At 39.8% G+C, this 16599-nt stretch overlaps 1 protein-coding gene across 1 annotated transcript; it reads left to right on the forward strand.

Moving 5' to 3' along the window:
* Positions 1-10702: 10702 nt before the first annotated feature.
* Positions 10703-14894, forward strand: galr2.S (galanin receptor 2 S homeolog). Its single transcript, XM_018237853.2, has 2 exons — positions 10703-12053; positions 13347-14894. The coding sequence occupies exons 1-2, from the start codon at positions 11710-11712 to the stop codon at positions 14116-14118; spliced, it is 1116 nt and encodes a 371-aa protein (XP_018093342.1). The 5' UTR covers positions 10703-11709; the 3' UTR covers positions 14119-14894.
* The last annotated feature ends 1705 nt before the right edge of the window (positions 14895-16599 follow it).

Genomic DNA, 16599 nt, shown 5'->3' on the forward strand with positions numbered 1-16599 from the left:
CCTTCAACTTCGATATTCGAAGGATTTTAATTCGGCAGTCGAATTTTGAGGGTTAATTAACCCTCGATATTCGACCCTAAGTAAATGTGCCCCTCATTGTTCCATTTTGATATGGCTCACAGCACAAAAGACCAGAGCTGCAGGAACTGAAGAGGAAATGTGGCCGGACCTTGTATGCATGCACAGATGTTAGACTGGGCAAACATGGCCAATGATATCTGGGCATTTATGGCCAGCTTGGAAATAGAGGGTACAGACAAAGTAAAGAGCTGGTTGGTTAATATACTGTAGCTATTGTAGGAGAAGATTTTAACCTGCTTTTAGCAATTATATTTAATAGCTTTAGGCTGTAGTAAAAAGGGTGCAGTATAACTTTAATCAGGGCTGTGTGTTTTCTATTACAGTTATTTACCTGTATCTCACTAACCTCACTGCATTTTGGATTTATCAGAAAGGAATAATGGCTCATGTAATTTTTCTGAGAAAAATGGTTTTTCATACAAACGACTGATTTCTGTAAGTAGACTAGTGTACTCCGGGAAATGAATTGCCCTCGCAAAGCACTACAGTAATTTAGATCCAACATTTACTGGAGCTGGGGAAATTGCTTCATATGAACTCACATCACATCTATCACTTGCATTCCCTTTCATAAAGGATGAGATTTTTAGTGACATGAAGGGGGTTATTTACTAAAGTCCGAAATTTTCTTCTCTGCGTTTTAAAGGGAAAACATAATTTTTTTTTGTAGAAATTTTTGGGACTTATTAAACCCCTATGCTGTTACAAGGCTAAAATAAAAAAAGTACTCCATTTCAAACCTGCTGAGGTCATGTAGAAGTCAATGGCAAATGTCATGATCTGCGCTGGGTTTCATACGATAATCCAAATAATATGTGGTTTTCGGGCAATAATCCAAAAAAACTGTATGAGTCGGATTTTTGTCACGATTTAACAAGTCTTTTCCCACACCAAATTTTTTTTGAGTTACTTTATTGATAAGTAAGGTAAAAATGTGGATGGGAGTTTGGTAGAAGTGGTTTTAATAAAATAATGAGAAATATTTGGATTTTAGTAAATAACCCCCAAAATGTAACATAAGACAGGTATATGTACCATAAAAGCAGTTAAGCTTCTCACAGCCAGTGCAAAAATAATGTATATCGGTTACGACTCCAAAAAAAATTGTGCTCCACAATTATATAAATTGCTCCAAAGTTTTTTGTTATCCCAAAGTCTGTACTTAGCACTTACCCCAAAGCACTAGTAAATAGTAAGCACTCACCCTAATACTCACATTAAATGGTCTTCAGGCTGGGACTTCTTAGGTCATAACAAGGTTACAACAATATAGAAACATTGGGTTAACAGTCACCCTGTTATAGTTCCAGGGGTACCCAGGGCACAAATAAGCATCACCCCAAATCTCACCCTAACTTGCCTTTAGGCTTAGTCCCTTAGCATATAACATAGTTACAGAAATATAGAATAATTGGTGTAACAGTCACCCTGCTATAGTTTCAGGGGTCTGACTTTCCATCTTTTGTTTAGTAACCCCCCTCAGCTTGGAAACTTTACTTGAGAGTAAAATGCAGGACTGGCAAAAATATCAAAGCAGTCCATATATAAATATGTACATTGGTGGCCAGCCCCCCCCCCCAAGTTAAAAAAAATTGGTGGTTAATCATTGGTGGCCAGGGTCCCCCATTAAAGTAGAAAGAAAACCATTGGTGGTCAGGGCTCTCCCCATAAAAGTTATAAAAAAATGGTGGCCAAGGATATATATATATATATATATATATATATATATATATATATATATATATATATATATATATATAAACATTGGAGTTCAGTGAAATATTTCAAATTTAAAAATTTGGCAGACAGTCTTCTTCCTTCAAGGCGACAGCAGCTTCGGCTCTTTTCTGCAGCTTTCACTTCGGCTGCCATTCGGCTTCAAGTCCCATTCTGCTCCACTTAGCCAATAGCCAATCACAACCCTTATTTGGCACCCCAGGAATAATCTACATGCTTATGTTGCTCTCCAGCTTTTTTACCTTTAAATGTGACTCACAGGTTAAAAAAAAATTGGGGGCCCTGATCTAGGGAATAACTATGAAAACTATAAGTCTGTGGATATATTTCATTATCTGGCACCAAACCCTCATTCTATTACCGGATTGTATTATTATAAATTTATTATCAAGCACCAATGTTGTATTCCACAGTGGCATGAAAATGAAATTTCCCATTAACTGCAATCCATTTAATTTCCTATTTGCTACAGTATCCAAGATAGCCATCTGTACATTTTCATTAGAATAACAGACGTGCAAGGCAGAAGCTCGAGAGAGCCAATTCCAACATAAAGCAAGATGCCTGTTTCTTTTGATAGATGTAATGGGAAATGTGCTGGTACTTGTATTACTGTTAATGCAGGGAACTAACCAAGGAACATCTGATGTTTATTGCTGATTGATCGCTCTTTAGATGCACTGTGTTTCTATGCCCAAGTGGGACTATTAATGCCCTTGGTATGAATGTATAACTTTATTTATAGCTCAGCTTAATGCTACATTAATGTGTTCCATATACGGTACTGTACTTTTGTTAGATCATAGCTGTTTTGCCAATGTAATATTTTAGAGTCTGGTCAAACACTAGTCCACCTGCCAAGTTTGTTAAGTGTGCCACCCTAGGGCTACACTTTAATGTCATTTGAGCTAACTCAATGCATGGCCAGCAAGAGGCAGTATGAACATATACATTAAGCACAGGTACAGTGTTTTTAGGCAGGTACCATGCATCCAACCTCTGCCCCCAAATAATGAATACTTGGGGGGCAGTGTTATTGGAGGGGATGCAGGAGAGTGTAATTAGAGCAGATGTGATCCATCAACTATGTAGAGACACTTCAAGTCAAGTATTTAAAGTTTAATTTTATTTTACCACAGCCCTGACACTTTTTTCCTGAAGCACTCACTTCTTTGTCTTCTCCAGAGTTTCAAGCAGAGCAGTAGTGCACTGTCCTTAAAGGACAAGGATAGTTAAACTAAAGAAGTAGGCTAGAAATGTCGTACATTATGTTTTGGGCTTCTGTACCTGCCCCAGACAACCAAAGCCCTTTAGCAGTAAAGATCTGTGTCTCCAAAGATTCCCCAGTAGCTCCCCATCTTCTTTTCTGCTGATTCACTACACATGCTCTGTGCTGCTGTCACTTACTGAGCTTAGTGACCCACTCACAATATACAGTACACATAGAATAGAAATGTCACAGTATAAGGCTGATTAGTAATTAATACAGATAATTATTACATGGCAGCACAGAAACCAGTGCAATTAGCATCAGAATTTAATAATCAGCCCTGTAGCATCAGCTTATATTACAGACCAACCTCGTTTTCTGCTTGATAATTAGTGACGACCCCGAAGCTTAGCTTCTCAACAGCTGCTCAGAGCATGTGAGTGTCGCCCACATGACTTTCCAAGATGGTGACCCCCTGTGACAAGTTTGAAGTCCTGGATCATTGCTGCTATTGACAAGCTTTAGGCTGGTGCAAGAAGTGCAGTATATGAAATATGGCATTTTTGGCCACATTTATTTTTAGGGTTTAGTTCTCCTTTAAAGGAATTGTTCAGTGTAAAAATAAAAACTGTATAAATAGATAGGCTGTGCAAAATAAAAAAATGTTTCTAATATAGTTAGTTAGCCAAAAATGTAATGTATAAAGGCTGGAGTGACTGGATGTCTAACAGAACAGACCATTACTTCCTGCTTTTCAGCTCACTCTGACTTTAAAGAAACAGTAACACCAAAAAATGAAAGTGTTAGAAAGTACTATATTAATTGTTCAATTCAGCATCCACTACGCTCCAGTGTTTGCTTGGTGGCTGGTCTGCAAGGTTGAATACAATATATCACATTAAAAAAACAACTGAAGTGTGAGTCAGGTGTCCTGATAGCCAGAACACCTGTCCTACAACTCCCAGCAACCCAGTTCAGACCGCCATCAACAGTGCTAGTGATAGCTTAACACCAGTTCCCCATAGCTTAAAACATAACTTTTAATAACTTAATAGTTAAAAACCACACACACCCTTAGTGTGCCAAGCTTCCCACGACCAAACAAACCCACTGCGTTAACTACGTCAGTGCTGGACAGTGTCCTTAAAAAACATTAAATAAAATTGCCCAGGTGGACGAGTGGATGGTCTCGTGCCAACTTGCAGCGTGACCAATTACACCAAAGTGTTCCTAAAAGGAAAGTCTACCCCATTCAGGACAGTAACCCCCTCCCTTCCATTTTTCCAGGAGTACCTGCCTATCTACGTAAGGAGCGGTCAGAGCTACTCTCACCATTGTCCACCTATGCTGCCCTACGCGTTTCACCGACTCAGCGGCTTCTTCAGGGTGTTAGGTGGCGCGTGGTCGTGGTCCACAGGTTTAAATAGCCATAATTGGTACCGCGCGGCCGCGCGTTTCCAGTAATACGTCACTTCCGGTTCTGCGGTTCAGCGTGATTGCGCCTGCGTGTTTTCTTTTTGAGATTCTAGCGCGATTGCGCCTGCGTGTTTTCCTTTGGCGAATAACGCTTAGGATTGATTGTGACTGTGCATAACCTAGTGTCACTTGTGATAATACTTATGCCCTATATTTAGGATTGTTATACCATTAGGTCCTAATTAGTGTAGCTTTTCACTTGGTAGTTTTAAAGATGAATATTCTGTTCCTTATCAATAACAGGCTGCTTCTATCATTTAGTGTTTTAAATCATAAATTATAAATTATATTTATAGAGGCTGTTTATTAACCCTATCTGTACCAAACACATTATGTAAGCGATGAAGTGCCCTATAAAAATGGGGAAAATGTGAACCCCTCATTGAGTCCCACTGGAGATCTACTATTCATTGCATAAATCCACCTAGCCTCAGTTTGTAGCAAAAAAAAAAAAAGCCTATAAAAGGGCTTTAGACACCGATAGACAAGATCTGTTAGTTGTCAAGAAAAATAGGAGACAAGACATGGGGGAAGATAAAAAAGTATTCAGGCTCATTGGCGATTACAATGCTGAACATAAAGAGATCACTAAAATCATTAAAAAACATTGGCATATATTGCACCAGGATCACCAGCTGAGCAAAGTAATTGGAATGAATCCATTCATCACATACAGGAGAAGTAAAAATTTACATGACAAATTAACCCATAGCCATTACACATGTTCTGCCAAACCTACATGGCTAACATCTAAAATAACAGGATGCTATAAGTGTGGAAATTGTATAGCATGCCCACTAGTGGAAAGAATGTCCACAATAACTCTAACAAGGGATAATATCGAGTACAAACTTAAGAACTACCTGAATTGTAAAAGCACATGCATAGTGTATATCATGCAATGTATATGTGGAAAACTCTATGTGGGCAAAACGTTACGTGAATTTCGTAGAAGAATTCAAGAACATGTAGGGGATGTTAAACATAAACGTAACACTTCAGTAGCAGTCCATATTAATGAATATCATAATGGCAATATAAGTGCAATGAAGTTCATGGCGGTGGAATAGTTGAATCAAACTTCGAGGGTGGGCGATGTTAACAAGAAGTTGCTACAAACTGAGGCTAGGTGGATTTATGCAATGAATAGTAGATCTCCAGTGGGACTCAATGAGGGGTTCGCATTTTCCCCATTTTTATAGGGCACTTCATCGCTTACATAGTGTGTTTGGTACAGATAGGGTTAATAAACAGCCTCTATAAATATAATTTATAATTTATGATTTAAAACACTAAATGATAGAAGCAGCCTGTTATTGATAAGGAACAGAATATTCATCTTTAAAACTACCAAGTGAAAAGCTAAACTAATTAGGACCTAATGGTATAACAATCCTAAATATAGGGCATAAGTATTATCACAAGTGACACTAGGTTATGCACAGTCACAATCAAGCCTAAGCGTTATTCGCCAAAGGAAAACACGCAGGCGCAATCGCGCTAGAATCTCAAAAAGAAAACACGCAGGCGCAATCACGCTGAACCGCAAAACCGGAAGTGACATATTACCGGAAACGCGCGGCCGCGCGGTACCAATTATGGCTATTTAAACCTGTGGACCACGACCACGTGCCACCTATGCCCTGAAGAAGCCGCTGAGTCGGTGAAACGCGTAGGGCAGCATAGGTGGACGGTGGTGAGAGTAGCTCTGACCGCTCCCTACGTAGATAGGCAGGTACTCCTGGAAAAATGGAAGGGAGGGGGTTACTGTCCTGAATGGGGTAGACTTTCCTTTTAGGAACACTTTGGTGTAATTGGTCACGCTGCAAGTTGGCACGAGACCATCCACTCGTCCACCTGGGCAATTTTATTTAATGTTTTTTAAGGACACTGTCCAGCACTGACGTAGTTAACGCAGTGGGTTTGTTTGGTCGTGGGAAGCTTGGCACACTAAGGGTGTGTGTGGTTTTTAACTATTAAGTTATTAAAAGTTATGTTTTAAGCTATGGGGAACTGGTGTTAAGCTATCACTAGCACTGTTGATGGCGGTCTGAACTGGGTTGCTGGGAGTTGTAGGACAGGTGTTCTGGCTATCAGGACACCTGACTCACACTTCAGTTGTTTTTTGAAAGTACTATATTAGAAACATTTTTTTATTTAGCACAGCATATCTATTTACCCAGTTTTTACTTTTACACTGAACTGTTCCTTTAAGCATCTGATGGACAGGAAGAATTGCTGTCAATGTTTACGGCTATGAAAACTATACTCCATAAAGAACACAGAAAAGAGAGACCTACGTCTGTTATACATGGATGCCTATGAAACAATAGCTGGTTTGGTTTAAAAGCAGTTCCAGAATTATGTGCTTTACAGTTTCTTCTGTTCGTTTGTGTCATAAGTTGGTCTGTGAGCTCTATTTGGCATGTATTACGTCTTGTATTGATTATAAGTGGTTGGCCCAGGCTACAACTGTAGAAGCACCACATCACCATCTTGGCTAGCCCAACCATAAAGCCAGTGGCAATTTTGTCAAATATTCTTTGCTGTGGTGCAGTGAAGGAATATTTTATTCTGACATTATTCCGTAGAGACATATGACAAGTGGGCTCTGCTCATAGAATAGTGCAGTCTTATTGGCAGTGAGGAGAATATGGTTCAGAAATCATTTAGTATACTCCATATCAAAGAATCTATGAGTATTGTTGTTGTGATACCTAAAGGGATTGTACATGTGAACATGCCAGTGTAGGTCACACTAAAGCAGGGCAGTCAGAATTATAGAGGGAATCATAAATAGACAATGTAAAAGCCCCTGCTTTCTTGGTTACATGTCCTTCTGTAGGAAAATTTGGAGGCTGCATTCGACTCTCTTACTAAAATCCCATGAATATTACACAAGTGGCCAGACTCAAAAGGGGAAAATAACAGGGTTGTTTTTCTGCAGCTGGATTATATACAAGGGGTGGAAGAAGAAGAAGAGGCACAGAATATTTTAGCACAAGCAAGAAGTGGCATCCTTAAAAATGATAGGGTAGCCATTACACACCTAAAGCAGTCAAAAACTGAGACACATTACAGTGCTGCTTGATATTTACACAAGTAAAAATGTGTTAGCATGCCTCATACCACAATTAAGAAAAATAACTTTGATCTTGCTGGGGCTCTGGGGCCAAAAATACAGACTCTTGGGCTAAGCAATTTGTTCTCCATTTCTGTTAGGTCCGAGACAAATGTGGATATTCAGGGAGAATAGTCGCCTGGCGACTATTCGCCTCTTCTTCGGGCGACTGATCTTTGCGAACTGCCTTCCCGCTGGCTACAATCTAAATTGACGGCGGGATGGCACTAGGACCACTTCGTTTTCCGAAGTCGCCCGAAGTTCCCTCTTGAGGCAACTTCAGGCAAATCAAAATCTCAGACGGGAAGGCAGTTCAGGGAGATTAGTCGCTCGCAGAAGAGGTGATTTGTTGCAGAGCGACTAAGTCTCCCCAACTCTCCACTTGTGTCTCTGCCCTTATGTGCAAAGAGTTGTGCCTGTTAGTTCATTTGCCATATAGAAATTGAGAAATGACAGGGGGGAGGGGGTACATGTATTACAGTTGTTCCCAATTCAGCAACTAACTATTAAAGCATTCAGTCTAGAGTTCAGCAGGCGCTTGTTCACTAAGCACGACCCTCAAAAGTCCATATGTCCATAAAATCACATATATATTAAAAACACATAGCGTGGATCCGTGGGAAATCTGTAACTTGTTTTGAGAAAATTAACTCTTGGTGGTGTTGGTAGCTCCCGTTATTTCCTTTATCCTGAGAAGGGGTGACCCAAAAGGGAGTATATAAAAGGGAGGGACGAACATTTCCACATGACACTCATACTATTTATTATATCTGTAACTGAGACGCTATCAGGTTACAGATTTCCCACGGATCCACGCTATGTGTTTTTAATATATATGTGATTTTATGGACATGGTCCAGCACTACTATTGAGAAGCGCTAGTAGTGGGTCTTGTACATCTGGCAGCATGTTTTTTTAAGTGCAATCTAATTAAAAGTCAAGTTTTGTTATTTTAATTATTGTCTGGCATCTGAACTGGTTAACTTGTGGGTTGCAGAGGGAATACTACAGCTATAATGTATCCTACTTCGTAACACCACAATTGCTATTTTGATTGATACATTACATTAACCTGCAGGTGCTTTAAGACAATTAATTGTTCAAATACTATATAATTGGTGAGCAAAAATATTATCCCCAACCAAAGGTGCAGGCTAATAGAACGTGCACTCTGGTTGGGGTAACAGTAGTGCCATGCAGCCAGAGTGCATGCACAAATGCGCTTCTGACGTCATGCATATGTATGTGCATAATGAGCAAGTCACCGCTTTTGCTCATTACGTGCGTGTGCCCCAACATGGCCACTCGTACTGGGAGAGATCCCTTCCTCTGCGGGTGGCCTAGCGCTGGTGGGGACAATTAAAAAAAAACTACTGTTGCCCTTAACAGGAGTGCGGGCTGTATTAGCCTGCACCTTTGGTTGGGAATAATATTTATGCCCTTTAAAGGCTCATAAATAACAGACAGGGGATTAGGATGGAAACATTCTATGAACACGTTTTGTGACTAGGTACCATTGAGTTAAAACTTTGTAAGAACTTTCTACCTGGCCTAAATTGATAGAACATTAGTCTGTTCTATCCCAAATACTTTCCCAAGTTTTTGGGTCAAGAGTTTAGTATTTAATTCCCGTTCCCAGCACTTTATCTATGATGGGGGAATATTATTGGCAGCTAACATTAAGGCTTGATACAATAAGGATTTTAAGCCTCTTGAGTGAGGAAAAGACACACATAGGGGTATATTTATTAAAGAGTGAAGTTAAAAGTTCCGCCACTAGAGTGAAATTCCGCCACTCTCCATTCATTTCTATGGGATTTTTATAGGCGTATTTATCAAAGGGTGAACTTTCACTTCACCCATTGATAAATACGCCTTTCAAAATCCCATAGAAATGAATTGAGAGCTGAGGAATTTCACTCTAGTGGCGGAACTTCAGTCTTTGATAAATTTACCCCATAAGGTCTCAAAACCAGAACAAGGGGACAAGACAGGTTGTTTATATATTGATTGTAAGTAGTGTCGCAGTTGGCTAAAAGAAAACTTTTCAGTATTAAGTGGGTGAAATTTTTGTTCAAAAGTTGACCAAGTGTCTATGTCACAGTGTATCTTAATTAATTAGCTGGGACTTAAAAGCTACCTTGCTGGTCACATTAGATTTTCTGAGCAAAAGTTAAGTGAACCTGGCCCCACCACTCAGTTACAATGTAATTTTCCTACCGCACATCATCCTGATGAAAAGAGGGTCCCCCCCCCGAAACGTTGATGTGTTTGGTGGCAAAATAAAAGGGGTCCACTCCCCGACTGCATAAACTTGAGTGTGTGCGGATCCGTTTCTATATGTGTACCCCACCACTCAGTTACACATAATGAACAATGTTGCTTTGCTGCTCAGGTCTTTTAAGCCCCACAGTTCCTGCTCTGGGACCCATGTCGCCCCGTCCATTTCACAGGCTAACACACCCAAACAAAGATCTGATTATGCTAACCTTTAAGTAAAACTGTTTTAATTTGGAATGTTAGGTACCATTGGCATAATAACTACTCAGTGCTGGGCTCAGGTAAGAAAGGGTCCATTAGGACAGAGACACACGTGGAGATTTAGTTGCCCGACGACAAATCTCCTCTTCTTTGGGCGACTAATCTCCCTGAACTGCCTTCCCGCCGGCTGGAATCTAAATCGTCGGCGGGATGGCACTCGGAGCACTTAGTTTTCCGAAGTCGTCCGAAGTTTCCTCATGAGGCAACTTTGGGCAACTTCGGAAAACAAAGAGCTCCAAGTGTCTTCCTGCCGCCGATTTCGATTGTAGCCGGCGGGAAGGCAGTTTGGGGAGATTAGCCGGCCAAAAAAGAGGCAATTTGTTGCCTGGGCGACTAATCTCCACGTGTGTCTTTGCCCTTAAGGGGGGATTTTTAAAGTTATAGAAGAAGCAGACAGCCCCCCTGCACCCTCTATAGTTATGCCAGTGTTAAGCACTAATGAAGGACATAGTACAGTCTGCTTGATGTTAACACAAACCCTGTCCTTGCCTACCAGATTATATCCACAAGTTTGTCTTTGACAATTCCACAGCCTTCTATTATTCCCCCCATTCCCCGGTGACGCCTACAATGATGAATAGACCATGGGGTATGTTACTATGGTCACCATCTCTATTTTTTTTCCTTTTTATCTCCCTGGAAGCGCAATGCTTCTGATCTATTTATTCTCAGAAAAAAGAATTGGCATGAAGATAACCAAGGGATTCAACTTTCTATATACACTATCTGTGGTTAATGTTCTACATTAACCATCATCAAATATAGCAGTAAATCTGCAGGGGAGAGTTAGCAGGCGGAATAATAGACGGAACAACAGCACAGTCAAGTGCCTGGATGCTTCAACTCTGCACGCTCATGAGCCCTCTGCTTTCATTCTGAAGAGCTGTTGTGGAATAAGACTTTTCAAGAGTATATCGGATTAAACAAACCAGAAATTTCTCACCAGACATGGGAAAAAGGAGACTTTTTGGTTATTTTAACTTGTCTGTAACTTTCAGCAGATAAAGGACATTCTTCTACGTTGACAATACTTTCAGATTTCGACGTTCTTGCCTAGTAACTCAAAATATTAACTCTCAAGTTCAAGCTTCTAGGATTGCCTGGGAATTCATCAGATAAAAGTGAGATGTGTTATGTGGCAGCTCATCGGACACTGAACCTCACCATTCTGAATTAAGTTTTTACCACCACAGAATAGAAGGAGAGTCTGGATAAAAGGAACCAGTTAATTTATCCAACCTCGGACAAGGGAAAATGAGTAGCTAATGCCCAGACAAGCTATTATTTCAACTGAAGATCTCTTATACTGATTAGAGAAACACAAACTGAATACAGATCTTCTCAAGTAAGTGATCTCTGCTACTGATTGGACAGTGTGGATAGAGAACACATATACACTTGATGTTGGCATTGCAGAAAAAAACTGTTTGTTATCACATCTTGTGGCACCCCAGGCTGGTATGTGCGGAAATGCAAGCGCAACTCTTTCTGCCCAAACATTAGATTATCATAACACTTTTCTGGGATTAGAAGTGGAGTGAATATGAACGTCTCTATTCAGATGGCATCTCAAGACAGCTGCCACCCAGAATCCGTGCTCATTCCTGTGCTGTACTCGCTCATCTTCCTAGTCGGCACAGTTGGTAACAGCCTGGTACTGGCAGTGCTGCTGAGAAATGGAAAGGTGATTAATACAACCAACCTCTTCATCCTGAATTTAGGGGTGGCTGACTTGTGTTTCATCATTTTCTGTGTTCCCTTTCAAGCCACCATCTATACCCTGGACAGTTGGGTCTTTGGACCTTTTATGTGCAAAGCAGTACACCTCTTCATATACCTCACCATGTATGCCTCTAGTTTTACCTTGACCACCGTCTCCCTGGACAGGTAAGAAGGCTTAAACACCTTTAAACACTAGAGTGGCCTTACCTGGGGAGATGAGGCAATGTATGCAATGTATCTATCTATCTAATCATATCTATCTATCTATCTATCTATCTATCATCTATCTATCTATCTATCTATCTATCTATCTATCTATCAATCTATATATCTATTATCTATTATCTATCTATCTATCTATCTATCTATCTATCTATCTATATGTCTATCTATCTATATATCTATTATCTATCTGTATATCTATTATCTATCTATCTATCTATCTATCTATCTATCTATCTATCTATCTATCTATCTATCTATCTATCTATCTATCAATCTATATATCTATTATCTATCTATAATCTATCTATCTATTATCTATCTATCTATCTATTATCTATCTATCAATCTATAAATCTATTATCTATCTATATATCTATTATCTATCTATCTATCTATCTATCTATCTATCTATCTATCTATCTATCTATCTATCTGTATATCTATTATCTATCTATCTATCTATCTATCTATCAATCTATATATCTATTATCTATCTATCTATCTATCTATCTATCATCTATCTACCTATCTATCTATCTATCTATCTATCTATCTATCGTCTATCTATCTATCTATCAATCTATCTATCTTTCTATCTATCATCTATCTATATATATATCTGTCTATCTATTATCTATCTATCATCTATCTATCATCTATCTATCTATCTATCTATCTATCAATCTATCTATTATCTATCTATCTCTCTATCTATCTATCTATCTATCTATCTATCTATCTATCTATCTAACTATCAACCTATATATCTATTATCTATCTATATATCTATTTTCTATCTATCTATCTATCTATCTATCTATCTATCTATCTATCTATCTATATATCTATTTTCTATCTATCTATCTATCTATCTATCTATCTATCTATTATCTATCTATCAATCTATATACCTATTATCTATCTATCTATCTATCTATCTATCTATCTATCTATCTATCTATTTATCTATCATCTATCTATCATCTATCTATCTATCTATCTATCTATCTATCTATCTATCTGTCTGTCTGTCTGTCTGTCTGTCTGTCTGTCTGTCTGTCTGTCTGTCTGTCTGTCTGTCTATCTATCTATCTACTAGCTATCTATCATCTATCAATCTATCATCTATCTATCATCTATCACAGAGTAGAGGCTAGTAGAGTAATATAATAATACGGCCTTTATACATGCATCATTGTGGTTGTTATAACAACCCATTTTTTAACCTTCTAGGTACCTTGCTATACGTTATCCTTTGCGTTCCCGGGAGCTGCGCACCCCAAAGAATGCACTGTTGGCCATTACGCTTATTTGGAGCCTATCATTGGTTTTCTCTGGCCCTTACCTAAGCTACTACCAAGAGTTCCAGCTGGCTAACCTCACTGTATGCCACCCTGTTTGGCAGGATTCCTACCGCAGGGCCATGGATCTTTGCACTTTTTCCTTCAGCTATGTCATCCCTGTGCTCATACTTAGCCTCACCTATGCTCGTACAATCCGGTACCTCTGGACTTCTGTGGACCCAATAGAGGACATGTCAAAGAGGGCTAAAAGGAGGGTGACGCGTATGATTATTATTGTCGCTGTGTTGTTCTGTTTGTGTTGGCTTCCTCACCACCTTGTTATACTTTGTGTCTGGTTTGGATACTTTCCCCTCAATAACTTCACATATGCTCTTCGTATTCTCTCACACCTGGTGTCCTATGCCAATTCTTGTGTTAATCCTGTGGTCTATGCTCTGGTTTCCAAGCATTTCCGCAAAGGCTTTCGTAAAATATTCCGGTGCCTGTTACTCCGGCAGAGGACAGCCAATAAGGTCCACACTGCACCTGCCACTCAAGCTGGGGTGAGCATTCTCGAAGGGGCATGCACAGAAGTGACCCATATTAGTGAGGGCCATCTACACTGCTCTGCTTGTTCTCCTGATACTGACAGTCCTTGGAAGGAGACTGAGAGAGCTGGGGATAAGAGGGCCCAATCATTCATCACATTTAATGTTACTTAAATGAGTTGTGGCCTAGAAATGGGTTACAAGACTCTTCTCATCTGATTACCAGTAACATACAAATGACTAAATAGGTTGGAGACTCTAGTTCAGTTACTCCAAGGGCAGAAATAATGTCATCATTTAAAAAGTGTTTGAATTAGAATGAGAACATATTGGCAGCGAATCAGAGTGACGTGTACACAAGTATATAGCATGTGTATTTTGAAATATATGCACTGTGAATATTTTTTTATCACCATGCTTGAGACAATCAGAATTTAGATACCTACATATTTGCCTTTTTTTAAAGCCGGCATGTTATTATACTCAGCACTTAATCATATATTTATATAATTGGAGCTGAAATTTCTGTTAACAGTAACTTTGTGGGGATATATCCATAGCAATCTCTAAATGTTAAACATGAATTGTCATTGTCATCAGATTATAATGTACCTTGTACAATAGAAATAGCTTCCTATTGTGACTTGCCATTTGCTCCTTGTGTTCTGTATGACATTGGGATCCATTGATCAGGCACTGCCATCATCTACAGTAGATCCTAATACATTGGCTGTAATGTATGAACACCATCTGCTTTTACATGAAAGTGCCTCTTATAAAATAAGAAATTAAGGTATCCAAAGCTGAATGTGATGTCAGCTGAGATGATGTTTTCATTTGCCAGGGCTGTTACAGTATAAGTTCATTTGGCTGATTTATGAACACAGGTGTTAAAGTGCTCAAGGACAGTTGCCAGCAGCAACCAGTCAGGGCTTTGCTATTGGGAAATGCACTTGTGCTTGTAAGTCCCACTGTTTATGCCAGCAGGGGGCCACCATCAGTTAGCAGGGCCACTCAAGGGTTCTTAGGACTCTGCCTGACAAGGTGCTTTGCCATATAAGATTAGGGGCCTGTGTTTAAAAAAATAAGGCAGACTATGCCCCTCCTGCCCAAGCCATGTTTCATTTTGCCCAAACAAATCCTGACCTGCCCAAACCCTGCAGATTCTCATGGAAAACCCAGCACCTTTGCTGTCTGCAATTTGAGACTGTCACATATTCCCAGAATTGATGGTGCCCATGACTGGAGTCCCACCTGCCTCTTCATGATATCAGTCCTGCCAGCAGTTCTCAGTATTTTTTTACTGATGCACCCAGCCTTCCACATTTGTATGCAGATTACAGGCGTCTGTAGACAATATATATTAGATTTGTCATTGTTCCAAAGATAATATTGTAACCTGCATAGCTGAAATGGAGCACACTCTGATCTGATGAAATTTGCAATCAAGAACCAGCAATTAGAGGCCTGCAGCGGGTCGGGTACCTGCAAAAAAAGCCGGCACCCTGCAGAATGCGGGGAGGATTTTCAGGTGCGGGTATACCCGCGGGTCTGCGGGTTGCAGGTCAGGGTTGCGGGTCTCATCTAAATTTATTATTTTATGTAATATTGTCTATATTTTACTCCTTTTAAAGTTTTACAAAACTTGTTTCTGTCCCCGCCCACTTTTGATGATGTTGCGGGTCTGGGTCAGGTAGCGGATCAGAGTGGGTAAATATGCGGGTTGCAGTTCGGGACATGGGCTGCAGGTTGCGGGTTCAGGTCAGGTCTGGGTCTTAGAAATTGGTTCCGCGCAGAAGTGCAGCTGCTGTAACAGTGTGAGAAACACCAGTACATACTGTTCCTCACCTATTTTCAACCTAACAGGCACTTACTTCTGCCTGAATCCTTTCTCACTTCTCTTCCTACTCCATCCAATAGATATTGCTTGCATTTACTTATCCATAAACTCTGTTTACCCTTTCATTCATTTCTTACTTTTACTGCTACTGTACAAAATGAATGTAATAACCTTGCACTGTTGCTCGATGGATGACGTTAGGGAACATGCTCTTGTGGAATCTGACTGGTTCTTGTAAGGCCAGGGAACATGGCATCCAGGGTTAATTCTCACAACAAGTGGATGGAGACAATGACACACAATAGAGTAGCTTTATAGGTTTATGGCGGAAATAAGAAAGGTCTAATGGGAATTTTCTCAGGCTGGGGCCTAACAGGAGATCTTCTGATACTCTGGTCAGCCAGTATGACCTTGAGCTCCTACTTCCAGATAATAATAAGTCAATTTGTCACATATAGTTTACCAGTATATACTGTATACTTCATGTGCTGAAACACAAACACAAATGTGGGCTGAATTGTGGCAAATAGCAAGAAACACTTCTGTAGATACCACCATTCAATGCATTATTATTATTCTATGGAGTGTTGGATGAACTGTCTGACTCCTTGCAATGATTTGGTCTGAATCAAGCTCAGAACCCCAGCTCTTCAATGCAGTAATACAAAAAAAAAAATGAGACACTGTCTGTACAGTGCCATAATGTTATTTCCTTACATGGACTATCATGAGATAATGGAATTACTTCTGTGGTCAGAACAAGGAGATAAGGTAGGATCTTTGCAATTTATATGCTCTAAATTTCCTAACCCCCC

This window comes from Xenopus laevis, chromosome 9_10S, assembly GCF_017654675.1.
Source record: "Xenopus laevis strain J_2021 chromosome 9_10S, Xenopus_laevis_v10.1, whole genome shotgun sequence".
NCBI classification, from domain to species: domain Eukaryota; kingdom Metazoa; phylum Chordata; class Amphibia; order Anura; family Pipidae; genus Xenopus; species Xenopus laevis.